Genomic DNA, 26,281 nt, shown 5'->3' with positions numbered 1-26,281 from the left:
TTTCAACCTGTTCATATGTGGTGAAACTTGAGGAAGCTGCTGCCATTGCCATACCAGTATACCCAGATGCATGCCACTCCTTTTATGTGTATGATCACACTCTGTGTGTACTCTATGGAAAGTACTTTTCACAGGATGCTGTTTCTGGTGAGACCCTTAAGCAGTCATTTGTCTATTTCTTTGACTCCAAGTCTTTTTCCCATTTGCACAAACCTGCAGACAGAAACTTTATCAAGCACAAACCAGCTCAGAGGTACTTTTCTGAAAATACACAATATCTGCAGTTTATTTTTCAGTTTGGTATGAGGGGGCAGGGGTTGTTCAAGCACAGGCTTTTTTCTTATACATGCATTCCATGGACAACTCAAAGCAGAGAGTCTCTAGTCCTTCACCAGCCGGTAGATGTGATGTTGGGCACCATGGTCACTAGTTGATACTTCAAAAACATATGCTATGCACAACAAGGTCTCCTGTGTGTCCCTGTTTGTCACAACCTAGACAGAAAAGGAGAAGAAGCTGAGATGGCAACTGCTGTTTCTCTGCTTACATATTCCAATACATTTAACCTAAAGCAAAAAGTCAGTAATAGACAAAGAACAGAGAAGCACAGGATTGATATGCAGCTTGGCCACCACAATGCCCAGTCTGTGTGCCCACACACCAAAGCAAAGCACTTTCACAGTATCAGAATACAATGCAGTGAAGAGACAGGGAGGTGAGCAGAGTCCACTGTGGAGAGAAGTCCACTGTGACCCAGCAGTGACCACATACGTGGAAGCAGGTCCATTAGGCCCTCTACTCCCCATGCCCTGGCGTTGCAGATTTCAGCAGAGGGAAAGTGTTTCACAAAAAAGTTCTTATTGCTGTTGGTTATAGAGAGGCCCCCTCTGTGGCACATCCAGTCCTGCTCACATGGATATTGATATACCACAACCACAAACAGTTCTTTCCCTCCATCTCCTCCTGTAGACACAGACCACGAGGATTACAGAGTATACCTCATTTTACAGGAGACTTATAGGTTTGACTCCATTACACATTCTGTAAGAATGCATGAATGTAGCAGCTATCCTTCTTCATACACTGCAGATGTCTGGAGAAGGACGGCTGCTACATTTATGCATTTTTACAGAAGCTCCTTCTTTCCAATTTCTCTTTCTATGGTCCCTCAGGAACCTTAGCTACTCTACAACATGAATCAGTGTCAGGAACATGGTGAAGGAGCAGTGTTGTCCATGTTTCAGAAGCATGCACTACGTGGCAGGGGTGAGTGAAATATTGCACCCAGAGCTCTTCGCTCAGCTTCCCTCTCTCTCTGACTCTGCACAACTTTGCACATTCTTGTCACCTGAGTTTGTGCTAAAGTTCTCTCCTGCTGGAGGAGATAGATTTTTATCAGCAGTAGCACCAACTCAAATCCAGCTGGAGGCTTGAACTGTACCAAAGACCAATTTTTCTTGTGAAAACAGAAAGAAAATAACCGTTGTCAAACTTGCTTATTAATTTTAGCAGTCTGATTTTGGTCTATTCTGTTTTCTTACTTCATGATTGGCTTTGCAGTTAAACTCCTTTATTCTGCAGGCTGTGATGAGTTATACACATCGATATGTAGTAAGGCACCAGACCCTTTTCTGAAAAATGGGCACTGAAACCTCAGAGTACCAGATCCAAAGCAATGTGCAAAGCAAGATAAATCATGCTTATAGGATTAGGGGTTTCTAAGCTCACAAAAGGGTATAGAAAAAAATAATTAGACTTGCCTCAGAAGTTGGTAGTGGGGACTGAGGACTAGCAACATGCCTTACATTACGCATTTTTCATCTTCCCCGTAGGGAGTGGAAAATGCTCAGCCTGCTGCTCAGGGAGCAGGACTGCAAGGCAATGTACAAAAGGCCGTGCCAGCACCCACATGAGACGTGCTTCTCTGTGACAAAAGGTAAGGGAAGGACATGAAATTACTCAAAACACAAAGCCCCAGAGGAAGTGTAACTATGTGACAGCTTTTTGATAGAATTTATAGGAAGTGCTGGCCTGACTGAGGAATATAACTCGCAGAGAGCAGTCACAGTGTTCCTCAGTATGGATTACAGCACACACAGACCTTCCCTATCTCTGTCCCTGCCCGCTTCATGCTTTTGTTCATCTAAAAGAACTCTCAGCATTCATACTCCTCCTTTCTCCCAGATGTTTAAAATCTTTGTACAAACATGAAAGAATAAACTTCCTAAAGCCCTGTGAGGTATATTATTAACCTTGTGTTATATAGCTGATATATCTGAGCCACAGAGCAGTGAAATGAATTGCCTGAAGTTCTCAAAGACCTTCAGAGAATGTAATGAAGACCACTTGATTTCCATTCAGCCACTAGCATCTCTTCTATTTACCCAGCCTCAGATTCTCTGGGTGAAGATCTGTGATGTCTCTTATAGAGGCAAACACAGAATTCAGTCCACTAGAAAAATCTATGTTTTAAGCTGCCTGCCCTCTTCCCAAATTTAGGCTGCATCTGAGTGTGGAAAAGCTCCTGGTATAACAAAACACTAATGCAAATCTAGTTGTTGCAGCCTTGTAGTACTGCCTTACCTAGAGGCTGCAGTGATTCATGCAGGTGTCACAGAGCTTCCCCACAACATGCCCCTTTCTTTACATGCCTCTAGATTCCTTCTAGGTCCAGGATGGTCCTGAGGAAACTAATTCTCCAACCCCCACCCTGTCCAAATCTGGTCAGTGAAGAACTCTTCCCATAAAAATGTTTTATAGCCACTCAACAGTGCTCTTGCAGTATTTTTACCTTGCAAAAAGGGCCAGGGCACAGAAAGGATCTCAGCATTTGTTTAGTGTTGGAATAAGCATTTCCTTCAGTGTCTTTTTCATCATTCTCCTTCATTTATCTCTCTGCCTCATGAAATCTCCCTCTATTTTTCTTTTTCCTCTCTCTTACTGAGGTCTCTCAAATTCTTTTGCTGTTTCTCTGCTTGAGTTACTATCTCTAGAGCTCCATAAATGGTCTTGAAGTGCAATACACACAAGAGATACTAAGTTCAATTAGGCGCTGAGCTGTAAAAGGAAAATTGCTTTGACTCACAACAGTGAACTCCTGCATTGGGCTTTCGTGTTGCCAAGTTGCAACCAAAACAGTTGAAAGTCCCACCTGTAAGATGGTAAAGTTCTCCAGCACACTGTTCATCATATACTTCTCAGGAAGGTGCTTGAGTTTATGAATGAAGTTTATCATGTATTCGCAGAGAGGGGAACGGTGAATGCGATAGGAATAGTGTCCATTTTCATAGCGGGCATACTCTGTCTGCAATGCAAAACACAAAAGGGGCACATGGGGTTATGCTGTCACATTAGTAACAGAAAGGGATTCAGAACAGAAAAATTACAGTGGCACTTTTAACTAATTTTACTAACAGTAACCACAGTACTTGGTACCAAGGTCGGTCCCCTTGAGACCTCCAATTTCTTCAGTTTGATTTCTTTTTTTTTTTTAAAACAGTGGGTTCCAGCTTACAAGCAGCAAATGTCAAGGAGCTGTGAAAGGTAACTAAGAGGAACAGACCAATTGTCACCTATACTAAGGTCAGCATCTCTACTGGAAAAACATTAGCAATGAATATACTGAAAAAAATCCTTTAGCAAGACCAGGAAGCTCCCAGTAATGATGGTAAACACACACTCAGGATGCCTTACAGCTGAAAAAGATGAAAGCCTTTTGGTACCTGAGAGAGAAAACACAGTATCTCTGCTCCTCCCCTTGGGAGAGGGTCTGACCAATCTTAAAAGAGATGGATTGTTTTGTTCACATTCACATCTTAGCTCCTGTATATTTCATGTTCCTTTAAACAGAAGCTGAAGCAAGACTCTATCATTTCACAGCAGATCCCTAAATGCCTGTTACTCCTTTCACCCAGGAGCTTGGTCTCCGTTCCTGGGCACCATGACATCTTCCTTTGGCCCATCGATCCCATCTGCAAATACTTAACCGGACCTCAGGCATGTCTGTCATGTTACTGGAAATGGGTCTTGGGAAGGATACAGCTTGAACTGACTGCTGACATGAGAGCCCCTGGTGTTCTGCACATAGCTGCTTCCCCTACATCTAAGGGTTCCTTGGGAAAGAAAGCAGCGGGATGCATGTCAAAGCAGCTCTCAGCAAATGAGTGTGGTATCAGAAAGAACTTCTTCAGTGCCAGATATATGCATAATTTTGCAGCATAAGCGGTAAGTGCAGCATAAGCTCTAAGTCTCATAAAACCGCAAGACTATAGTCTGTAAACTATTACAGTCTATTAATTAATAGCTATAGTCTATAAATGATCTGTTTAAAAACACTAATGAGAGCGAGGTGTTGCCTCTTTGTTTCCACCTTTCTGCAGTTCAAAACAAGGGTCTGTTTCCTAGTTTTCCTTTGCTTCCCCTAAAAAAACAGAGAATCACCAGAGCTAAGAGTCTTATATATTTGCATATCTTCAAAAACTGAGATTTAAGGAAAAATAAGAAAAAAATAACAAACACTCCCAGACCTTCAAGGAACTCCTGAGACAAGGTCACGTTGCAGACTGGAGCAATCTTACACCTGCATGTCTCAGAAATCATAATCTATGGTATCCATCCCTCTGACAAGAAGCATGGGATATATTTTATCTTGAGATATATGCAGGATGCAAATATTTGAAGTAAAAAAACAGCAACCAGGGAGAACCTTGCACCCAGGTGCCTGCTTCTTACCTCTACTTTCTCTACCACCTGCTTTCCAAAGGAACACACTTTGGTGGAACAGGTAATGACCATGTTTTCTGGGCTCTCATATTGGCTGGAAACACCATAGAAAGACCTAGATTCATCTTCAATATTGGTATTCAAATCAGCCTGCCAAAAAAAAGGGGGGGCAAATAGATGGTTATCAATAGATAGTTGTGGCATTTTTTTCACCATTACCTTACACAGCCAAGATAGTTAAGTATTGGAGTGTCCTAAGCTCCTTAAGCAGATCAGTGTGCATCAAAAAATGGTGGCGGGGATTTGCATACACACTGGAATATCCTCAACATTAAAAACATATGACACATCTTGCTCACAAAGCATGTGGAGAGCAGAAAGGAGGGCACTGTAGAGACAGAGTAGTGCAACAGACAGGCGTGACTGGGATGCCTCACTGAAGAAGGAAAATAAGGGAAAAGCAACAGCAATAAAGTGTTTCTCCCTTAGGTATGTGTGTAGGTAAGGGAAAAGAGACAGCAGAGAAAAGGACTGTGTGAGTACACACACACACACACATTAGGCTCAGGTACTGTGATATAAAGAATGCAGATAGACAGAATGCAATAAGGAATGTAGGTTGCTGATGGATCTAGCTCAGTTCCACCTGAATGCAAACCCATCTCCTTTAGCAGCCACAGTTTTCAAATGTGGGTGCCTCAGGTTGGCCAACCAAAGCCTCCTACTGGGACCTAACTCCTAAAAATCCTGGCTGTCTGAAACTTCCACCAGGGGTCATTCAAGCCACAGTTATGAAAAGAAGAGGTGGTTCCCTTAAGCTCTGGAAATACAAGGGGGGGGTGTGTGGGAATGCCCAGCTCAGCTTTCTTACTTTCAAAACTGGAAGGGTAGAGTTTCTCTGTGCTCCATAAGCCCAGGTGCTAGTTTACATCAGCATAAAAGCAAGAATCAGTTCCCACAGGTTACTTCAGACTATTTTATTCTTCCAGATGAACCAAGGGAAAGAGGAAATTGAAGAGAGTGTGTTCCTGCTACAGTGGATACAGTGTGAACAGGACAGCATTACATGCCATTCTAGCGTGCTTTTCTTAGCCAATGTCAGTGAAGGGTTTTTCTGTCTGAGACCTAGAGCAGCACTTAGGGCAAGCAATGCTAGCACTGGAATAGGATCACCATAATAAAGAATGCCCCCCTTCTATACCATGCAAAATACCCATCTCTTCTCTGCCATGAGATAATGCTGTTCACAAAAGGTTTAAGTCAATCTAGAAAGCGCCAGTCAAGCTTTCTCCCCTTTTGCAGACACGTGAGCTTGCTGCTGCCTTTGTGCCACTGCAAAAGTTGAGGAGGGATGGACATAGCTTTCACTCTGCTCACAGGGCTCTTAATGGAGAGCATAACAGCATAAAACTTGGAAACGACAGCTAGAGGAAGATTGGAAGCTTGTACATTGTCATGACCACCTAAATGACTGTAATGAAGTGTTCTGCTCCAATGGTTTGTCTACACTGGAAGAGCGTATATGGGCAAATCCAGGCTAGCTTTAGCTGGTAGCTCAGGGCATAGACATAACAGACTTCATCATAATTCAGGATGCCAAGTGAATTATTATGGTCATGCTGAAGACCTTGATATCAAATAACTATAGTTATACAACTACTTTCTTTGTACCACAAATGTACCTGTATTACAGAATAGTAGTGCTACTCTATTCTGGTCCAGGTTTTCCTGAGTTACTGTAATACTCATTTCCATGTCAATGCAACTAACTGTATTGTATATTTCACCCACACTCCAACTGTCTGAATAAAGATTAATGCCTTCCCTTCTCCAAAGAGGAACTAGACTAAGTCCTTCGCAATATTTTTCAGCTATTTCCCTTGGGAGCGATAAACACAACGCATGGACCCGATTCCGTTTTTCCAAAAAAATTGTCCCACGGAGTCAAAAAGAACAAAGGGTCAAGGCTACAGAGGCTTGGTCAGACCACTGCTACATAAACATAGCAGAGGCTCTCCCTGCAGAACCAGACAAACATTTTCAGGGGCTCATTAGTAAAGTTAAGGTTACATTCTTCTTAAGACTTACTGGGAAATTAAAAGATAAATGCAGTCAATATGAGGCAAAGCTGAAAGGTGCTAGTTCCACTTCATGAGAAAAGCTTTACTAGCCCTAAGAAGCCACTCTAGGTGCCTCCACAATTTGACAAGTCTTCCATCAATTTCACAGCTAATTAACATCTAATTAATCCACACTGAACTATTTGGTAATAGGGAAAAATATGGTAATATTATTTGAATTAAAGAGTCATCAGCATTCACCAACATTACGTACAATCAGATTCCTGGAAGTCCTGTTGCAGTGAAGCAATGGGATCATGTTGGAACTCCCTGACATTTACACAGCACCTTTCCTTCTAAAGCTTGTCCCATATTATGGGCTGGGACCATCAGACAGGGCGGTGAGTCATCAAGAGCTGTGTACCCACTTCCTGTCACCTCTGAAAATCTCAGATCATAAACATACATACATGGAATATCAGCAACTCTGGGGAATGACATTAGCAGCTTGCTGAGGGCTCCAGTTCATGTTTTACAGGACAATGGAGCTTCAGCACCTCAGACACACACTGCTGACCTTACAGCTTATTAACTTATGGTTCCCGCTCTCTCAAGGAAGGTACTGGGATGTATTGAATTTGCTGTGCAAGCTCAACACAGATGACACACTTATCCATAGCTTGCCTGATGACTTCCAAATATGCTGAAACTATAATCACTGAGGTATCTGTGATACAGCACATCAGAGATCTACGTATTACATGCAAGACTGGACCTACCTGCTTTGGGGGAAACACCTGAGATTTTCTCCTTTCCAGAAAAGTAAGCAGAACTTTTAAATACCTACAAGACAAGATTTCTAGATGGAAGAGAAGGGATTTGTTCAGGGAAAAGCGTAGTATCCCTCAGTAAGTTAGTATTACTTTCTATTTTTTTAAATCTTTGGTGATCTGAGTCTTAGCAATTGAAAACAACTCTGATGAGTTTGAGTATATCACGTAACTTCTGCAACCCCAAGAAAGAACTACAGAAAAGCTGGCACTGTGCACTGTCCTAACCACATATTAAACCAAGATTTTTGTCTGTTCTTTGGTGGGAGTGAGTTTCACAACTAATTACTGAGAAAGGTCTCATTCCCAAAAGTTCTTTGAAACTCTTCACAAAGGGAAATGTGGCCTTTGAGACTCAGCCTTCAGTTTATCGGAGGCTTTGAAAAGCAATGATTAGACAAGAGTTCAGGTGGCATTAAATGCCATGAGAAACAATAGCTTGCAGATATCTTGCACACAGGTTCCACGTGGTCAATAGAAACGCATATGCTGAACAATTTTTCAAGAACAGTGCAAAACTTGAGCCACTGCAGGTTCAGCCTCCAAAAAAGTGGGAAGAGTTCCCAATCTAGCCAAAGATAGCCTTGCTAGCAGTATGGGGAGCTGTGACTTAGCTGGCCCAGCAGAACTGTGCTATTCTGACATCCAGCAGATAGACTCCTCAGCAATTCAGTCTTTCAATCTGCTTTTTGCTGCCAACAGCCTCTATACTGTTGAACACTGTGGGGAATAACTCTGATGAAAGAAGGGCTATTGGCAGAATTCCCTTACATGGGACAGCAACTGGAGGTGATGGCAGCAGAAATTAGTGTGTGCAAAGATCATAAAAATCTCTATTGCTAGCTGCTGCCTTGTTTGTTGCCTCTGAAGGAGTACCAAGGACAGAATGGACATGGGAACTGAATTGCCATCTCCTTGCTCTCCAAGCAGTTTCTGCCAGGTCAGGATTGAAGACATACAGTGGGCAAGGCAGGGTGCCAAGGGGAATTTGCACTGCTGCTTCTTTGACAAGATTTGCTTGCGACAGGAGAGAAGTCAAGTGGAGGACATCAGTCTCCAGGCCACCTCTTCAGCACCTTCCACAAAAGTATAATATATTTAGCTGAAAGAAAACACTCAGTGTTTTGACTGGTTCAGTTTGCATATCACCGAGAAGAAATTCCTACATATATTGGCAGGACATCTCTCCCAAGAAATTCCCCCAATCCACCCTTCTGCAGATGGCTGCTCTGTACAAAGTACTGCCTGTCCTGAATTCCGGGTTTGTCATTTTCCTTCTGTCCTCCATCCAGAGTCTCACAACTACTGAAAGTTTTAAGATGCAAGTGCACCATTTCAACATGCAAAGCCCTGAAAACGCCTCTTGCCCAAACTATTAATAACGATGCGTATAGGAGGCGTTCATGGGGAGAGGCAAGTAACAGGTGGTAGAGATAATATTACACTGGAAAAGAGCAGAGCTGCCACTGCCCATGTGTTGGGAGGCTAACGTCTCACATTAATTGTCATGTGCTAGAATGCACTTGGAGCACAGAGAAATGTCACAGAGATGTCACACACAACCTGTCAGTCCAAGTCCAAGAGTTAGTTCATTGTACCAAATTCCCAATGCCAAATTCAAGGAAGAATTGCAAACACTGCTTTTGTTTCAAAGTAATCAACTTTTAACTCTTAGCTATTGCATAAATAACTTAAATACCAACGGGAACAAACATGGACATCCCTTTCTCAGTTATATTAGATCCTAAGTGCTACCAGAGACGTCAAGAAACCCCAACCCTGGTGTTTAGAGTTAAGTTTCTGGTGCACAACAGATCATCTGGTATATTCAATGCTTAATGTAGCAATGGTAGGTTCATGCCCCATGTTCTTCAAGCGTAAAACTGCATATATACAAATGCAACTTATTCATTCCTTGTGGTTTTAAAGTCTTTGTCACCTGCATCACAGCTTTAATTCAGAATCTTTGAAAAATCACTCATAACTTCATGTCTCAAAACACCCCTTCCAGTTATTTAATTCTATTCGCCAAGTTTATCAGTAATTTGCCTTTGGATAATACTTTTATCTTAAAATGATTCTATAAATTCAACAGTGTAGTAGTTGCTTTATTCAATGCTTCTTTGAACATCAATAGCATATTTATATAGTTGTCCAGAGCTATCAGGCAGCAAAATTAAAAAGCACCCTAGCACATACTGCTATAATTATAAAAATGCAGAGGGATATAAGTTTTCTGCTGAAATCTAGTTTTCTGCTGTTAATTTTTTTAAAATCAAATTGCCTTATCTGTGGAAAGTGTTTATTTATTTATTTACTTCCTTAAAGGCTTAGAAACTTCCATTCAACCAATGACTTGATTTGTAAACTTCGTTTATTTTTAAGTGACAACTTGTAATGTTGCCACCAATAAAACCAATGTTAACTCCAGATGGGATGCAACAATGCAAGGGTACCTAAAAAAGAATCAGAAAGTCAAAATAATAAATCAAGGCTAGAAATATTACTGTCCTTACAAGTGTAGAATTGCAGAGCCTCACAACATCATGTATACATTGGAGCAAAGGTCTTTCAAATCCTATGTCACATCTCTTTATGCAAGCTGAATTCCAGTGAGTTGATACCCTCTGAACAGACACCTCACATGGGTCCAGAAAGAGTCCAACTTAATGACATCCATGTAAATCTTTCAAAAGCCTGATATAGGTTGGTCTGACATGAGGCATAGGCCACATTTATCCTTCTGATACTGAAAAACAAATTATCACAATCCCCAAACCAAATCACAAAAGCAGAAAAGCACGCTGTCAGTTTTGATAAATAAAATCACAATCACACCAGACCACAATTTCATTATGATTTCTTTCTCTTCGAGTCAAGGAATTCAAAGTGTTTTATTCTCTCCCTATGTAACATCTCCCTCTAAGCTCTTCCTTTTGGTTCTTGAAACTTCTGAAGCGCAAAAGGTAATCACTACCTTTCAAAGGGTACCCTGTCAAAAGATACGCTTCTCAGTATGGTGCTGCTGTCTTTCCCAGCCAGAACAGAGCTGATCTTTCACCGTTTGTTTTGACCTTCCCAAGCAGGCCTTGTTACTTCAACAGAGGTTAATCCCATGAGAGGCCCAACTCAGTAGCACACAGTCTGCAGATAGCAAAATTATGTGTCTCCAAGAATCATTAGGAACCAGCGCTCTAGGCACAGACACTTGAGCAGCAGACTCCCAGCAACATTCTCCAACTCATTTCTGGAAAGGCTAGGCTTGGGACAGCTGGGAAGTTACATATCAAGGCACTTAAGTCAATTCTTCCTCCTGAAAGCAGCAGTTAGGAGGCTTTCTAGCACCAGTTTATACGTAGAGTATGAGACAGGAAAGCTTATTTCTCCATCATCTCATTCCTGACCTGAGGATTATAAATGGTAAACTTATAATATATCCTGAATTTTAAGTGATAAACTCAAGGTGAAAGGCTCCAAACCCCATTACACATTCCCTCAGCCATCTAGCATGCAACTGCCCCAAGAAGCTATTATTTTTAATTTTGTAATACTTATGATAATATTGGTCACCAAAGCCATTTTGTTAGTACACTGAAGCACAATCACACAGCTTTGCAAATTTCAGCTAAATCACAAATATCCAAACTGAGTGAGTAAGCTTCTGCCAGGCTGATTTCTTCCAGCTTACCAGAAGTCATTTCAGTAATATATTATCAGCATAATCCAGTTTCATTATGTCTCTTATCTTTTGTCTGTCCTAGTGCCAGCAGTAAACATGCATCTGTAAATTATTAGTGCTTGGATAACACAAAATGCAGCTAATGAGACAGGAGAAGAGATGGAAAAATATTGCTTCTGACTCAGAAGTTACACAACACTAAGAGAAGTGAACATATATGAGTATGCAAAGAATAATTTCCTCTGAATTCTTTACTTATACATAAATTAAAAATCTAATGGGCCCAAGTCACCACTACCAAACAAAATCTCCAGACAGTAGTCAAGAACAGCTCTAAAGATGACAATGTGAAAGATATATCTTGCTGCAGGCCAGAAAGTGTGCCTTGTGCAGCCAAGGAAAGATCTCCAGTGACAGTCATGGCTGTATTAAGTTACCTGCACAGGGAAAAACGTGTTGGGAGGCAGCAGTCTTTCAACAGCTAACGAGGTCACTGCCTTTAAAGTGGGAACTTCATAGCAAATGGGTACCCTACAAAGGGTCCTTCTCTTACCCAGAATTTGACAAGGAAGAAGGCATTAGCTGGCCCCCTTTCAAAGAGCTCCTTCAGGCCCCCTTTTTTCTCAGGGAACTTGTCATAGATCTGCCGGATATCCACTGCCTCGAGGTAGGGGTCATTGTAGCTGGGGCTTGACTGCCCAATGTGCACAAACAGGTGTTTGTTATACTGCAAAAAGAGAAAAAACACGGATTTAGGGAGTTGTTCAGTACCTTTCAGTACATACTGAACATCGATTGTTCTTCACAGAAGACTACTGGAAGTCAGTGAAGATTTGATAACATTTTCTAAAAGAGAAGAAGAAATTAACAGAAATATCTCTGCTAATACCAGCTCATGCTGTTCTTTCCTTCCTATCAATACATTCATGCTTCTCTGAAGCATTATTGTTGGCTTTTTTCTTCCTATACTCACTCCTAAACCATTGCCTCATGCTACTGCTATATAGTCTGAAACAACCTGAGATAGTGTTTCCTGTGACAGGAAATGTTCCTGTCCTATGAAGAGCCTGAAATTCCACAGCAAGGTACCAGTCAAATAATATTACCTTTTCTGAACTTTCCTATCTCAGCCCATCATCAAAGCGCATCTCAAGATGCAGTACCTCAAGGTTTAGTGAGACAGGAAAATCTTACTACTTCCATTTTATAGGTGGCACCGTAGAAACCCACTAATGCAAATTCATCCTAATTGCCCCTAGATTTAAGTTCCTAGCACAGCAGAGAAATACGTGGCTTTATGTGATCTTACCATCATCTGATTTTGGGTTCTATATTGGAATATTTCTTACAAGGCTGAACAGGACAGCTAGAACAGCCCAGCAGGAGCTTATGACCTCAGTGCCTTGAGCTCTGGTATGTGAACACCCTGATCCTGGAGAGGGAGACCAGAAGCACATCGCACAGAGCTGGCTCTATTTCTATCTATCCTCTAAAAGAAGGATTTGTGGTGTTTCCCAAAGATGGCTTTCTATTCTCTGGAGAGCAATGAAGCAAGTATTTCCATAGACATAGAGTAGTGTAACAAATCCATGATGAGATGAACAGGAGTTACTTGAACAGCAAAACTTAATGAGGGGTGGAAGTCAGGTGTATTTCTTACTGTGTCTTGGTCTTGTTGTTGTTCCAAGAATGCAGAGAATTCTAACATCCAAAGTTTGGAGCTAGCAACTCTTCGTCCTTGCCAAGCTGGTGCTGACGGGGAAGGCGAGAGGCCGGTAGGAGACTCAAACCCTAAGCACACAGGATTTATATAACAAAATTTAGAAAGAGAAAAGTCAGTAATAGCTTTCCAGTAGAGCACCTGATATCAAAGCTGACTCATTACATTTTCTTATGACTTCATTCATCATGCAAAAATATCATTCACAAGGTCTACCTGTGCTCTAAATGGCTGGTCAGTTACCCTCTGCTAAGACAGCACTATCAGGGTAGGTAACGATGTAAAAGACAATCTGCCTGGGTTTTGACATCAGAGAAAAGATGTTCAGTAATTTTAAAAGGACCTAGATTGAGCCCTAAAGGAACAGTGAAATAAACTGCTTAGTATCAAAATGAAGTGTCACCATTAACCTCTCTTAATAAGAAATTAGGAAGGCAATCATGTTGTGATGGAGAAAAGTGTTCTAGAACATGCAGCATGGTGGAAGAGCAGTAAACTTCTATATTGTGCTGAGCCAGGAAGAAAAAAAAACCAACACAACCAACACAAAGCAAGAAAAAAAGTTTTGTAAAATAAAACAATATTAAAAAGCTTCAGCTCATTGAAATGTTGTAATAGGTAATTAGGTAATTTTTTAAATTAATTTTCAGACTTTTTAAAGTGTTGGCTGGTTTTGGAGCTGGAATATGATTTCAAAGGTACTACATTTCCTTACCTACCTGGTAATGGAAGTGGAGGCTGTACAGCATAAGGTTGTTGAGAAAAAGGTTTCACACTACAGAAGTACACAAAGAGAGGTGGTTAATTAAAAAAACAAACAAACAAACAAACAAACAAACAAAAATATTCTTGACCAGCTGTTTGCACAGATTAGATCAAGTATTTCTTCTGAAGGAGAAAGGGGCATAAATGTCTTTTGGAAATTATCTTTCTGTGTTGGCAAAAGAGGGTCATGGGGAAAGACTCAAAAAACAGTAAGCAACCAGGACTAGACTAATTAAGATTTCCCTGCAGGTGTTCAACAGTGTCTCCCACAAGATTTGTTTTCCTGAGATCCTTTTACCAGCCTCTTAATATGCTGGTGCCTGTTGACTTATCCTTTCCTTTCAACTACAAATAGTTTTAAATTTATGCAGGTGGATATAGTTCTGGGCTGGATGTCTCTCAGACCCAAATTTAGAGATATTCAACATCAACAGAACTGAAGCTAGCATTCAAGACAGCTCAGCTTCATTTTTTTACACTACTGCAAGAAAAATGAAGATCTGGAGACAGCATCTGACAGCAGGGTGGCAGATACATCAGCTTCTAAAAGAACCTCTCACACTGATGCTTCCCCGCTCACTTTCTAGCTTAAGGTATAAAACCTACTTTTTATTTCTCCTAGGACGGCTTCCATTCTTTTACTAGACATTTTCCCCACAAGATATTTTATAGTATCTGTTTCCTGATTTGCTCCACAAACATTAGCAACAGTACCATGATAGGCAAAGAACATACACCCTTTCAGCTGTTTGTCCTTAAATTTTGCTTAAACTGCTCCTGGTAGGTTATGTGATAAAAGGTGTGCCTCCACACAAACAAAGGAGCACAGGGAAACAACAGCAGACGGAGCAACCTGAATAACACTCTGACCACTACACTCAGGGCCATTACAAGTGAATCATCAGCCCAACCAAGGCTCATCTCCAGCTGTGAAACCTACCCAGTGAGCCAGATGGGCAGTCTCACAAACCTTATACACTGAGAAGGGTTACTGCCTGGATGGTATGGGACACATTAGGAATGCAAAGGAAAAGCATTTTGGGATTGCACAAGATTTGCTATGGGGATGTTTAGGGAGAATATGCCAAAAAAAGGTGCCAGTTGTCTGTGCATGCCCCACACCTTGTCAGTGTAGTCTTTCCTATCATGTCACTAAAGTCTATTCCTAAATGTCTCAGATCCACAGTCAAGGCATCTGCCTTACTACATTATCTTAGCATTTTATAGATCTTGTAATAGCTAATGGTGTTCCTCAGGCAGCAGAGAAAGCAGCAGAACCATCTGCTTTGGATGCTCACATGAAGGAATACTTACTCTTGGGAAGATCCAGCTTGGCCTGTCAAGGCTCCTTGCCAAAACTGCAAGAGAACAACATATAGACAGAAGTCAGCACTCTTAGGAACGACGTGTAAAGCAAGGCTTGCTCCTTTCTGAGGAGCTGCAAGCTCCCAGACTTTTAAATATGTGACTGACTTGTATCTCTTCTTCCTACATTCCTGGTTTCATTCTTAGGGAGGTACTGACTCACTTTTGTTTTCTTTCTACACACTACCACTGTTGACATGCAAGAAACTGATAGTGGGCTTCAATGTTAAATATTATATATGGACCTTGTGCCTCCATCTCTAAAGCTCTAGTGATACTCACTCTGTTGAAAGAGCCATTTTCCCCAGGAGAGCTGGAAAGTATTTCAGCAGAAACCAATGCCCAGCAAAAGCACACTAGGCCCAACTCATAGTTTAGGGGCTGTCGACAGGCCTCCTCCATTAAGGATTTTATGTAATGGCCATCTGTTTGTAATCTAAGCACTCAGGATGAGCTTGGGAATTATAATCTTGAGAAAGGGTCAGGATGGCCTAAACTGTTTTAACTCAACAAGATCCTGTACTAAGAAAGTGATAAAGACACCTAAAAACATTTCAGGCAGATAAAAATCCAAAGGAACTTATTGTTCTTTCACTTGTATCATTAAAAAACATATATAGTGAAACCTTATTGTTTTACATCAGTGTGGGCAAAGAATCAGACCCAAACTGTTGAAGCCATATAACAGATTTATTTTACATAGACAATGCCTTTTGACCCATTCTGTCTGGTGTTCTCAGGATTTTCCTGAGCAGGTCCCAACACCCTTTCAAATACTCAAATGTCTTCAGCCAAACTCCACTAAAACACTGATTCACTCACCCCAGAAACAGCAGGGTAGGCTGGTCGTGGGAGACCAGGCAAGGCCATTTTACTATGGAAGGCAGTTGCAGAGATAATCTGGGCAGATGACATCGTAGCCATACTCTGCATGGCTTTATCTTTAGCTGCCTGATCCTATGGAGAAGAGCAGAAACCAAAAAACCAGTTACTATAATGATTAACAAATTGCCTGCTCTAATGCTGTATATCCAGGATTCTCATCAGCCTCTTTGCAGAAAACAAGCATCTCTGAAAACCTGGGCAGCAAATTCACCAATAACTGCCTTAAGAACACTTCAAACCATGTAAGTCTTTCATTCTTTACTATAGCTTCATATGTGAATTATCATCCTTTCTGAAACGCTGTTTAAAGACTGCTGAGCATTTATCTATTCTGTAGCTTTCAGCCACATAGCTGAAAAGTTTTGTTGTGGAAAGTACAACTCTAGTTGACTCTTGTGTTTTAATAATTGGTAAGAATATTCAATGGGAAAGACTCTTTATTATCAATTAAAAAAAAAATCCCTCTAAACACAAGCTCACAAAAAGAGAATGTCATTATCACTGCAAAAAAGACTAGTTTAATTTGGGACTGCATTAGTATCAGGTAGAGTTGATAATTTTATTCCCATCTCCAGAGAAACTTGAAACCTTAATAATCTCCATAGCACATAGGCAAGGCAAGGACATTCCCTTTTTTATTTTAACAGGACTGTGGATTTACACACACTTTTATATGCAATTACAGTGCAACCACTAGTGAGTGATGTATGTATAAAACAAATAGCATTCTTCATTTCTGCTTCCAAGGAATAAACAGACAAACGGAAGCACATCCCCAAATTCTGCCTTTCACTCTACATCCCCTACAATTAATCTTTATCCTTCAAACACTCCATGTTTATCTGTGACATTGTAATTACAATGGCACAGAAGAATTCACAGCTTGTAGAAACTGCTGAAAGAGGTACACTCTTGCTGTCTTTTCCAGGAATTCTCACTTCCCACTTGCATTCATTGAACTGCAGTAAGTTTTCACCCTTGGATCTCCATTCTCTCTAACCTCTCCAATCTATCTAAAATTTTCTAAAGTTTAAAGTCCAGGGATTCTAATGCATCAAATACAAAAACATTATGTGGAGGAGGCATAAAAAACTCTCAAGAATAAATGCTAATGTTCAAGTGGAATGATCAGTAGGAATGGGAAAAAATTATGTATCTTTTTTTTTTTAGAGCATCTGTTACTTCTGTTAGCACTATTCAAGTGTATGAAAGGAAAACATTTTAATTGCTGAGAAAGTTCCTAGTGTTCTCCAAAGCTATAGGAAAGTTTTTCAGAATCCAGTTTAAATGATGCTTTAGGGAATAATTCAAGGATTACCTACATTTTTTAAGGGAAATTATTATTTTCTAGGAGCTTTTTTCATAACGTACATCAGGACCATTTCCCAGTTGCTATTTATTTCCTTCCCTTACTTGCTCACTGGAAAAATTGCCTACCTGACATTATACATGGGTTATTGGAAAGATGCATTTACTTGTGGAGATACTAAAGTTAAAAGGAAAAAAAAGTAAGCAGGGAAAATATTTTACCTATTAATCCCTGTTGTGTTTTTCTGTTTTGTTTAAATACCTGACAAACTGCTGGAAAGAGCATGTTTTTGTAAAGGACATCTTTCTGTTTCAGCTAACAATTCTGTATTCATTTCACATGTTTCCAGGAAAAAAACCAAAACCAAACAAAAATCCAAACAAACAAACAAATCAGTAAAAACTTTTACAATGTTTGTATTTTCTTCTTGACAATGATAATAATATCACCATACCACCACAATTTCCCACTTTTTCCTTAGTACAGGTGATATGTATTAGCCACCCAGGGCATGGAAAAACTACTGACTTCAGGGAACGGATTTTTCTTCAAGCTTTACCATATTTTCCACCTCTATCTGTTATAGACAGTGCACACTTAAAAAAGACACCCCAATTTGTGTGGAGACAGAAGTATTATAGAAATTGCTCTGAAAAGTCATCACAAAGCTGCTCCGATCTCTAGGATATAAGTATGAAAACTTATACTTGTATGAAAAGTGAACAGTGACAGAAGAACACATAGCTATCAGCAGGAACTTGGAAGAAGGGCAGCATCTTTCACGATTTCATTTCCTTGCTCTATGGAAATGACCAGCAAAAGCAAAGAAGTAAATGAGTCAAATTGGTGCTACCGACTTGCCTCTGCAGGCGGAAAGGAACAGTCTGGTACTGGGGAAGGGTTCACTGCAGGCAGCTGGGCAGAGCTCACAGCATGGCCTGGGTGGTGTAAAAGGACAACAGCCAATGGCTCCATGGAGCTCCCTGAGACACCTTCGTTCCCTGAGAACAAAACCAGCCGGCTCCTGTGTGCTAAGTGGAAACAGGCTCGGCTGACTGGCTTTTCAATCATGCCAAATCCCAGAGCTGTGACACACAAGGAACAGAATCAAGGTTACAGATATAAGCAGCACTAAAGCTTTTAACACCCTGGGCAGCTGTTGTTTCCTACTCGCTCTAACTTGCCTCTCAAGCAGGCCTCCACCTGAATTGACCACTTAACAGCACCACAGGTCTCAAGCTTAGGCAGCCCTACCTAGGTGCACTGAATTAGATAGTTGTAATTTGTGGCTCCTTCTTTTTATCAGAGCAGCTGGAAACACAGCAGGCTAATAACAGACATAGCACAGTTTTCTAAAATGTGGCTGGGGATGGGATGGGGGGGTGCAGTCATGGCTTAGAGGTAATCACTGCTTGCAAAAGAGTTGCATGCACTTCAGCACCGGTCAAGACTGAGTGCCAACAGTTCACTCACAGGACAGTCTGTTTCCGCTGGTGCTCAGAAAGGAATTGCCCAGACAGCCAAGAGGAAGCACATACTAACAGCCATCCACTCAACAGTCAGGATTGGAATGGGCTGTCAAGCATTGAAAATCAGGGAAGGCAACACTCTTCCAGATTACTAATTGCCATATCGAACAGAAAGGTCAGCATTCACCTTTCTTCTCTGGCTGTCTTAGTGAAACATAACAAGGCCCAGACATCACATCCTGCTCAGCAAGACCTTTCTGGATAGTTCACATTCTAACGGGGGACACCCTCTTGTGCAATTGTCACACATGCACTTGACCTTCTCAATATTTCTGGCAATTCAGTCTGAGCACACAAACCATCTCCCTGCATCAAATGTGAGTGGAAATAAATGTCAAGAGGTATCAGTTCATTAGTGTGATCTCAGAGCTTTTCCTATAGAAATGAAAACACAGATTTTCTGGAGCAAGTAGTCAAACCATTTTCTTTCTCATTAGCCCAGGCCTCTTCAAATCAGGTCTCAAATAATCAAGGGGTAAAGTCTATTCAGCTGGCATCACTTTACCTGAGAAGATGCCAGCTGGCTTATTGTTTCTTCTCAATGGACACCTCCACACCATTACCTCTGGTAGAGGTGGAACAGGTGCTGTAGGAACTATAAGGCTACCTTTTCCCAAGGCCACCACAACACCAAGGACTGGTTACTGGTCAGCATTTGTAACTAGAAACCCCTCCTTCTCAGGTAAGCACTCTTTGCATACTCTTAAGTCTAAGGGTCTTTCAGACTTGGATGACAACAGCACAAACTGGAGGCAGAAATAAGACACATGAAATTTAAAAAGTTATTGTTTCTCTATTCCTTAAATAGAATTGCTCCAGACGTCACTGATCTTCAACAATAATGAATGTTTGCATAACACTTCCTGGGAAGTACCTTTTCCTCTCCAGCTTACTATACTTCAGTGACTAATCTCATGCATTCTTAAGGGAATGGTTGACTTGGGGGCTTGTGTGATATGTTAAAGAACACCCATCTTACCTTGAGCTTGGCTTGGATCTCTCTAGCTTTCCGCCTTGCCAGGACCTGGATGTGACTAGATACCTGCATTGAAAGACAAAATCCATTTTCATTCCAGAGGAATACTTAGTAGCTTCTTGTAGAAGTGAACATACTTAAGGCACCTTGTGCAATAGGGAGTTATTTAGGGTTGGAAGGAGAAGTTGTGTTCAGAAGTGCCATGAAATGGGGTGGAGGGTGGAGGGACAGAAAAGATGGGCCATTTAAGGCCTTTTTCAGTTCAAATGCCTTTATCAAGCCAGAGACCTCCTCTAAAAAAAAAAGAACTCATCCTTAAAACCAGGGACTGGGAGTTCTGATCTCTTTGTTTCCCAATCTTGGCCTCCTCTTGGGAGAAGAGAAACCTCTGCTGCTATATAATGACTCTCATAACTTCTCCATATCTAATGTGGGCTGAAACAAATCATAGAATTATTTAGGTTGGAAGGAACTTCTGAATGTCAGCAACCAGCCCCCTAACCAAAGTAGGTCTATGTTGCTCAATGCTTTGTCCAGCATAGCCTGGGCTGTCACTCCCAAATCACAAAGATTCCTCTTTTTCATCTTGTGCAACGGGTATTTTCAAAATCAGCATTGCTGAGGGTCTGTCTGGGTTGAACAAAGAGTCTTCAGGTAGAGAACCACTGATGTTCACTGAAACATTCACTAGCAGACCAAGGAAATAAAATTACACACTGTTAAACAGTAGAAAGAAAATTGTGGATCACTATGTGGTTGGGAGACATGAGCATTATAATCCAATTGTAAAATGCCTGAGCTGACTCTTCCCACCACTCTCGTTAACCAGTTCAGGACAAAAACCTCTTTCCAGCAAAGCCAGAAACGAACAAGTGAACAGTAAGGGGTTTGCTCTCATTAGCCTTCATAATCTCTAGTAGTCCAAAGAAGCTAATGCTTACAAGGAAAACCGTGTACTTACCTGTTTCCTTGTGCGTGTTTTCCCTGTTCTCAGCTTAATATAGCGGGCAATCAACTCATTTCGGCCTGAAACAGAGAAAAAATGCAAACACAAGTTTAGAAAGCTATTACCCCAGTGAAAAAGATAGATTGTATATCCATTGTATATCTGTAGAGATCAGCAGTGGGATGATTCCCTGTCACATTATTTTCTTTCTTAGAAAGGAACTTATTAGTTCACATGGCAGAAGTTTGAGTTTTATGAGCAGTCTCCTGTAACATCCTTATTGGCAAACTGACAAAGTATGGGCTAGATAATTGGACAAGAAGGTGGACTGACAATTGGCCGAACAGATGGGGTCCTGCTTGACAACAAGCTGACAATGAGCCAGCAATGCACTCTCATGGCAAATCCCAGTTTGCATAGGAAGATTGTTACCAACAGGTCAAGGGATTTGATTCTTCATCTCTACTCAGCACTGTTGAGGCAACATCTGGAATACTGTCCAGTTCTGGTCTCCTCAGCATGGGAAAGATGTGGACACACTGAAGCGAGTCCAGTAAAAATTTTAAAGAGACTGGAGCATCTTTCATATAAGGAAAGGCTGGGAGAACTGGGTCTGTTCAGCCTGGAGAAGACTGAGGGGCAGCTTTTAATCAATGCATGCAAGTACCTGGGATGGAAGGGAATAAAAGGAGAAAGGGAACTACCCTCCTCTGAATAGTGCCCAGTGATAGGACAAGAACCAAATGGCACAAACTAAAACATATGAAATTCTGCCTAAAAACAAAAAAGAAAAAAAAAAAAAAGGAAAAACCCAATCTTTTTTACTATAGTGGTGGTTAAAGACTGGCACAGGCTGCCCAAAGAGGTTGCAGTCTCCACCCTAGGATAGTCACAGCCTAGTGGACAGAATCCTGGGCAGCTGGCTGTACCTATCACTGTTTGAGCAGTAGGGCCAGACTAGGCCACCTGAAGAGATCCCTTCCAACCAAGATGAGTCTGTCATTTTGTGAATCTAAGTACAAGAAAATAAACAACAAGGGGGGAGTACGTGGAAACAGTTACACAGAATTTATCAGTGTGACATGACACAGTGAACTACAAGTGCTTTCTGGCTCTTGTAGGCAGACTATCCAGGTTCCATACACTGGCTCCCATGTATCAAATCTAAGCAGTCACACATTTTATTCTTTTCTTGGAGATGGAGTAATAAAGAGCAGAAACATAAAGGCAGCAGCAACACATCTGAACTCTAGGCTAGTTCAAGGCAGAAATCATGACAGGAAGAACAGGCTCTGTAAATTAATACATTTGTGGTGACCACACTAGTAGCAATACAGTATCTCAATAAAAAGTTGGGAGTGGGAACTGCAAGGCTGTGAGACATTTTTATATGCCTGCAAGTGTTTGCAGAATGAAGCAGGAATGAACTGGGAAGCAAAGCCACAACTATTGTGAAGTTTGTAACAAAATTATAAAACTCCAGTGTTGTCTATGAAAAGTTTATGGGTTGAATGGAGAACTTATACATTAGGACATCAAAGACATCAAAAAGCAAGCAGTGAAATCAAATGCAATATTTATTCCAGTGGTTTAATATTCCATGGAAAAGTTGTCACTTGTTTTTATTCTAAACTCTTATTTCACTCAGACCTGAAAAAAATTATGCAAGGGAAGACTCTACGCTGAAATTGACCGCTCAACCTTCTGGGGAAGGGCTGGCAAAGCTCCTAATTCCATCTGCTTCTGAAACAGAAGAATGTAAATGTCCATGACTGCATTTAAGCCATAACATGAAACATAACCAAAGCACACACAGGGACAGGAAAGCACTTTACATTTACAGATCTCAGTGTTTTCCTAATGGTGTCATTACAGCAGGTCCTTATTCCTCTGGGAGAAGAAACAGGTCTGTAGTTGAGAACTCAGCTCCAGCTCCTGTATACACAAATTAGGAATTGTTTCTGTGCCAGAAACACAATGCCCAGCATGTAACCACTGACCTCTTCAGTTCCCACAGTTTCAGCATTAGCATGGTGACATGCCCAGGACAGTTTGATGGCAGCAGATGTTATTATGCTACCTTCCACCTGGCTGCTCTTCCAACCCATGTAACCACTTGCACAAAGCCGAGACCAATTACTAGCAACACATATCCACACCACCTTACTCTAGTGCCAACAATATTTATGTCTTTTCAAAGCCTCCATCTGTTAGACATGGACCCAAGTTGAGAGGTATGAAACAACTGAAGTGATTCTTCTCACACGGATGCCGACACATATGAAATTTCAGAAGTATGGTTTGACACACAGCAGAAGTGGGAAATGTGCAGAATAAAACAAGGTGTTCAAACGCTATTACCTAAAAAGAAAAAAGAACGAGAATTTTTGCACACCAAGGGGACCCTTTGAGGGGTAAGGGGAATGAGTCAGTGTAAGAGAGATGTAAAACTAGCCTTGAGAAGAAGTGGATATTGGAGAATTTCAGGCAAACTTTTAAAGGGCTCATATTGGGCTATTGTGAAAATTTGAATATATGGGAATTCTCCAGACATTGGCTCAATTATGGGTCAGCCTTGAAAAACTAATTTCAATGGATTCTCAACGAGATATAATAAGTGTTAAGGAGTAAATTTAGCTTTGTTGTGTTTCCATGACAGTAAAAAAATCATACAGACAGAGTATGACAGAGCACTATTCTGCTTCAGCAACAGAGGGTAGAAGGAGTAATCTGTGTGAGAGGATGCCATGAACAGCTCTGTGCCAATCACAGTCAATTCCAGCCATCCCCAAACCAGATGAAAATGACAATCAATCCATTAGAACCTCAACCAGTCAGAGAAGCACAAGCTACCTTTGCTCAAATATATTTTGGAAAGGGCAAGAGCCATTAGGGACGTAACACACACAACGAAACACAAAAGGAACCACAAAAGGAGACATGAGGATGCATAGAAGGAAAAATAAAAGCTATGTAAAAAGACAAAATTGGAGAAAAGGAGACATGGCAGGGGACATTGCTGGGGATGTGGCCGGAAAAGTCTTCTTGGAAAGAGGTGCTCCATGACAGAAGTACAGAAGTACCCTGAGGCAACTGCAGCGCCATGCAGAGCAGACACAACTCTGAAAGGACTGCAGCCCATTGAAAACCCATGTAGAAAAGAGGAGAAGCAAGAAACAAGGAGCACCAAAGGGGAAAAAGAACTAAACAAAACAAAAAAAAGGCAGGAACTAGCAGAAAGAAACCTTTATTTTATACAGTGATGCCAGCCTTCTGCATCACCCAGCATCTCAAAGAATTAAAGAGGGACTAAGTGTTAGAGAGGACAAAACAAGGGAAATAGGGTAGGAAGCAGGGAGCAGAAACAATAAACTGTATTCAAGCCTGGGAAAGTGGGAGGTGTTTCTGTAACTGCATTTAAATGTCTGTCTTTGACAACATCAGCAAAAATTGCAAAGTTCTCTCAGGCCATGTACTTCACTGGAAAAGCCTAGTGGGAGGGGAAACTGTTGTACAAATTGCAGATATTAGATGTGAGTACAGAAATTCTCTAGAAGGAAACTCTCCACAGAGAGCATTTAATTGTAGATCCTCAAATTTTCCAGTTTTACAATTCACTTCCCACTTGCTACCAATTCTCATACAGTCTTCCTCTTCCACAAGTGTGTCCTCAGTCAGAGAAAAACAGAAAAGTGGCAGGTTATATTAAGCTAATAAAGGTACTGGTAGCACACACAAACTACCACCCCCCCAAACCCATAAACAAACAGATCACTCTACAAAGACATTCATCACAGGGATTACTAAATATAGAACTACACAAATTGCCAAGCCCAATAAAATGCAACAAGAACGCATTAAATTACCATGAATCAAAACTGCAAGAGAAGCAAGTCCTAATGTCTTTTGTTTTTCTTATCAGAAGTCAGATGCAAGCAGGTATTATGTGGCTGGAAGTCTGTAGGCTCACAGCCTCCGGAAAGCACTTTCTTTGTTTCACAACCCGGGCTGCAGGGTCAGCAACGACTAGCACTCCTCACTTGGCTGGAACAGCAGAGCTGTCATAAACCGTCAGATGGTTCATTTTTTAGAGCCATGTAAAGTGTCCCTCCAGTAACCTGATCATATGTTGTGTTCTTAGAATAACTCCCACTGAGGTCTGCCACGGTCACCAGAACCTGCCAACAGTTGTGACTCTTCTGTCGAAACCTCGCATTGGGTTTCACGGAGCTCTAGCCAACATACCAACTGCAGCACAGCACCTTTATCCTCCCTGTAGCCTTCCCCTTGGAAGCATGGCATGAAAAAAAGTAGTAAAGAGATACTCTCTTATGTTCTTTACCTCTCACTCCTAACAGATAAATTTCCAAGGGCATCGATTTGGCTCTCACTCTGTCTTACACTAAATTGCAAAATTATTTAGGAAGGAGTTGAGAAGTGAATAAGGAGGTTTTTGATTCTCCATTCTACACCTATGCACCTTTCAGTATAACAGCAGACAAATGTCTTTCTGTAAGGAAAGGGGATAATCAAGGGGATTCCCATCACCATAGAAAGCATTTCCCAGTCCTACCTCGAAGCTTCATGATGGCTTTCTGTTAGTAAAGGTATATTAGTTTCTCTGCCTCTTGCAAACTTTACTTCCTCACACCTGTTGCCAAAGAAAGTAGAAGAACCAAAAGCCTCTCTTCTGTGACGGGTGAGAGCAAAGAACTTAGTGATTTCTGCAAAATCCTTTCAGCAGGAAACTGCCTGAAAGTATCTGTGTCTTAGTAGATACCGTATCTTTTCTATATCCAAAGCACACATATGCAACTATCTGTAAGCAGTTCTTTAAGAGAACTACAGAAGCAACTATCCAGCTGTATCCAGTGAAAGGTTGATCAAAGTGAGGTCAAAAAAGCCATCTCAACTATCATTTCTATCTTTTTGTGTCACTTGATACTTCACAGGTAGTTAACTGTTAGTTACAATCAACATAAGCATAATGAACTGTGCATCAGGCAAATAAATCTAGACAAAAGAGGGAAGGTAAGGACACATCTTTCCACCCAAGATCAGTGTTTCTCTATGCATACAAAGCAAAACTAACTGCCAACCAACTCTTACCAGAAGGACACTTAAGACAAAAACAGTGTGTGGTTGGTTGCGTGTTCATATGGGGCTATCTGGTCTGCCCCACCCATAACTCCCGTGCACAGCCTTACTTTCTCTCTCTCACTCCACTGCATCCTCCTTCCAGCTATGCTAAATGCCTTCCTGGGCATCAACTGTTCCAGAAATAGGGCTAGATGTGTCAGAAAACAAATTTTTGTCTTTCTGATGGCTAATTCCATCTTTTCCTCAAGATGCACAGACAACTCTTACTGACAAAATTTAAGTTTAATCCTACCTTCATTAGATGTTCCCTTCATCACAAACCAATTTTTCTTACTAAAGCCTTGATGAGAAGATTTTGCTAGGTTCTTGTACTCAGAAGGTAATAAAAGAACTTA

At 41.1% G+C, this 26,281-nt stretch overlaps 1 protein-coding gene across 2 annotated transcripts in view; it reads right to left on the bottom strand.

Moving 5' to 3' along the window:
• Positions 1-254: 254 nt before the first annotated feature.
• Positions 255-26,281, bottom strand: part of TEAD4 (TEA domain transcription factor 4) — a 51,783-nt gene continuing 25,756 nt past the window's right edge. For both annotated transcript variants that reach the window (XM_027722124.2, XM_027722123.2), the window contains exons 4-13: positions 20,802-20,866; positions 19,844-19,906; positions 15,964-16,098; positions 15,091-15,134; positions 13,731-13,786; positions 12,952-13,082; positions 11,845-12,018; positions 4,732-4,872; positions 3,152-3,304; positions 255-494 (exon numbers count right to left, since the gene is read on the bottom strand). In XM_027722124.2, the coding sequence (XP_027577925.1) occupies positions 381-494; positions 3,152-3,304; positions 4,732-4,872; positions 11,845-12,018; positions 12,952-13,082; positions 13,731-13,786; positions 15,091-15,134; positions 15,964-16,098; positions 19,844-19,906; positions 20,802-20,866 (1,076 nt within the window). In that variant the 3' untranslated portion in view covers positions 255-380. The remainder of the gene's footprint in view (positions 495-3,151; positions 3,305-4,731; positions 4,873-11,844; positions 12,019-12,951; positions 13,083-13,730; positions 13,787-15,090; positions 15,135-15,963; positions 16,099-19,843; positions 19,907-20,801; positions 20,867-26,281) is intronic.

Source organism: Pipra filicauda, unplaced genomic scaffold (assembly GCF_003945595.2).
Source record: "Pipra filicauda isolate LSUMZ 115617 unplaced genomic scaffold, ASM394559v2 scaffold234_size1211729_pilon, whole genome shotgun sequence".
In the NCBI taxonomy this organism is placed as follows: domain Eukaryota; kingdom Metazoa; phylum Chordata; class Aves; order Passeriformes; family Pipridae; genus Pipra; species Pipra filicauda.
This window is presented reverse-complemented; position numbering and strand designations above follow the sequence as displayed.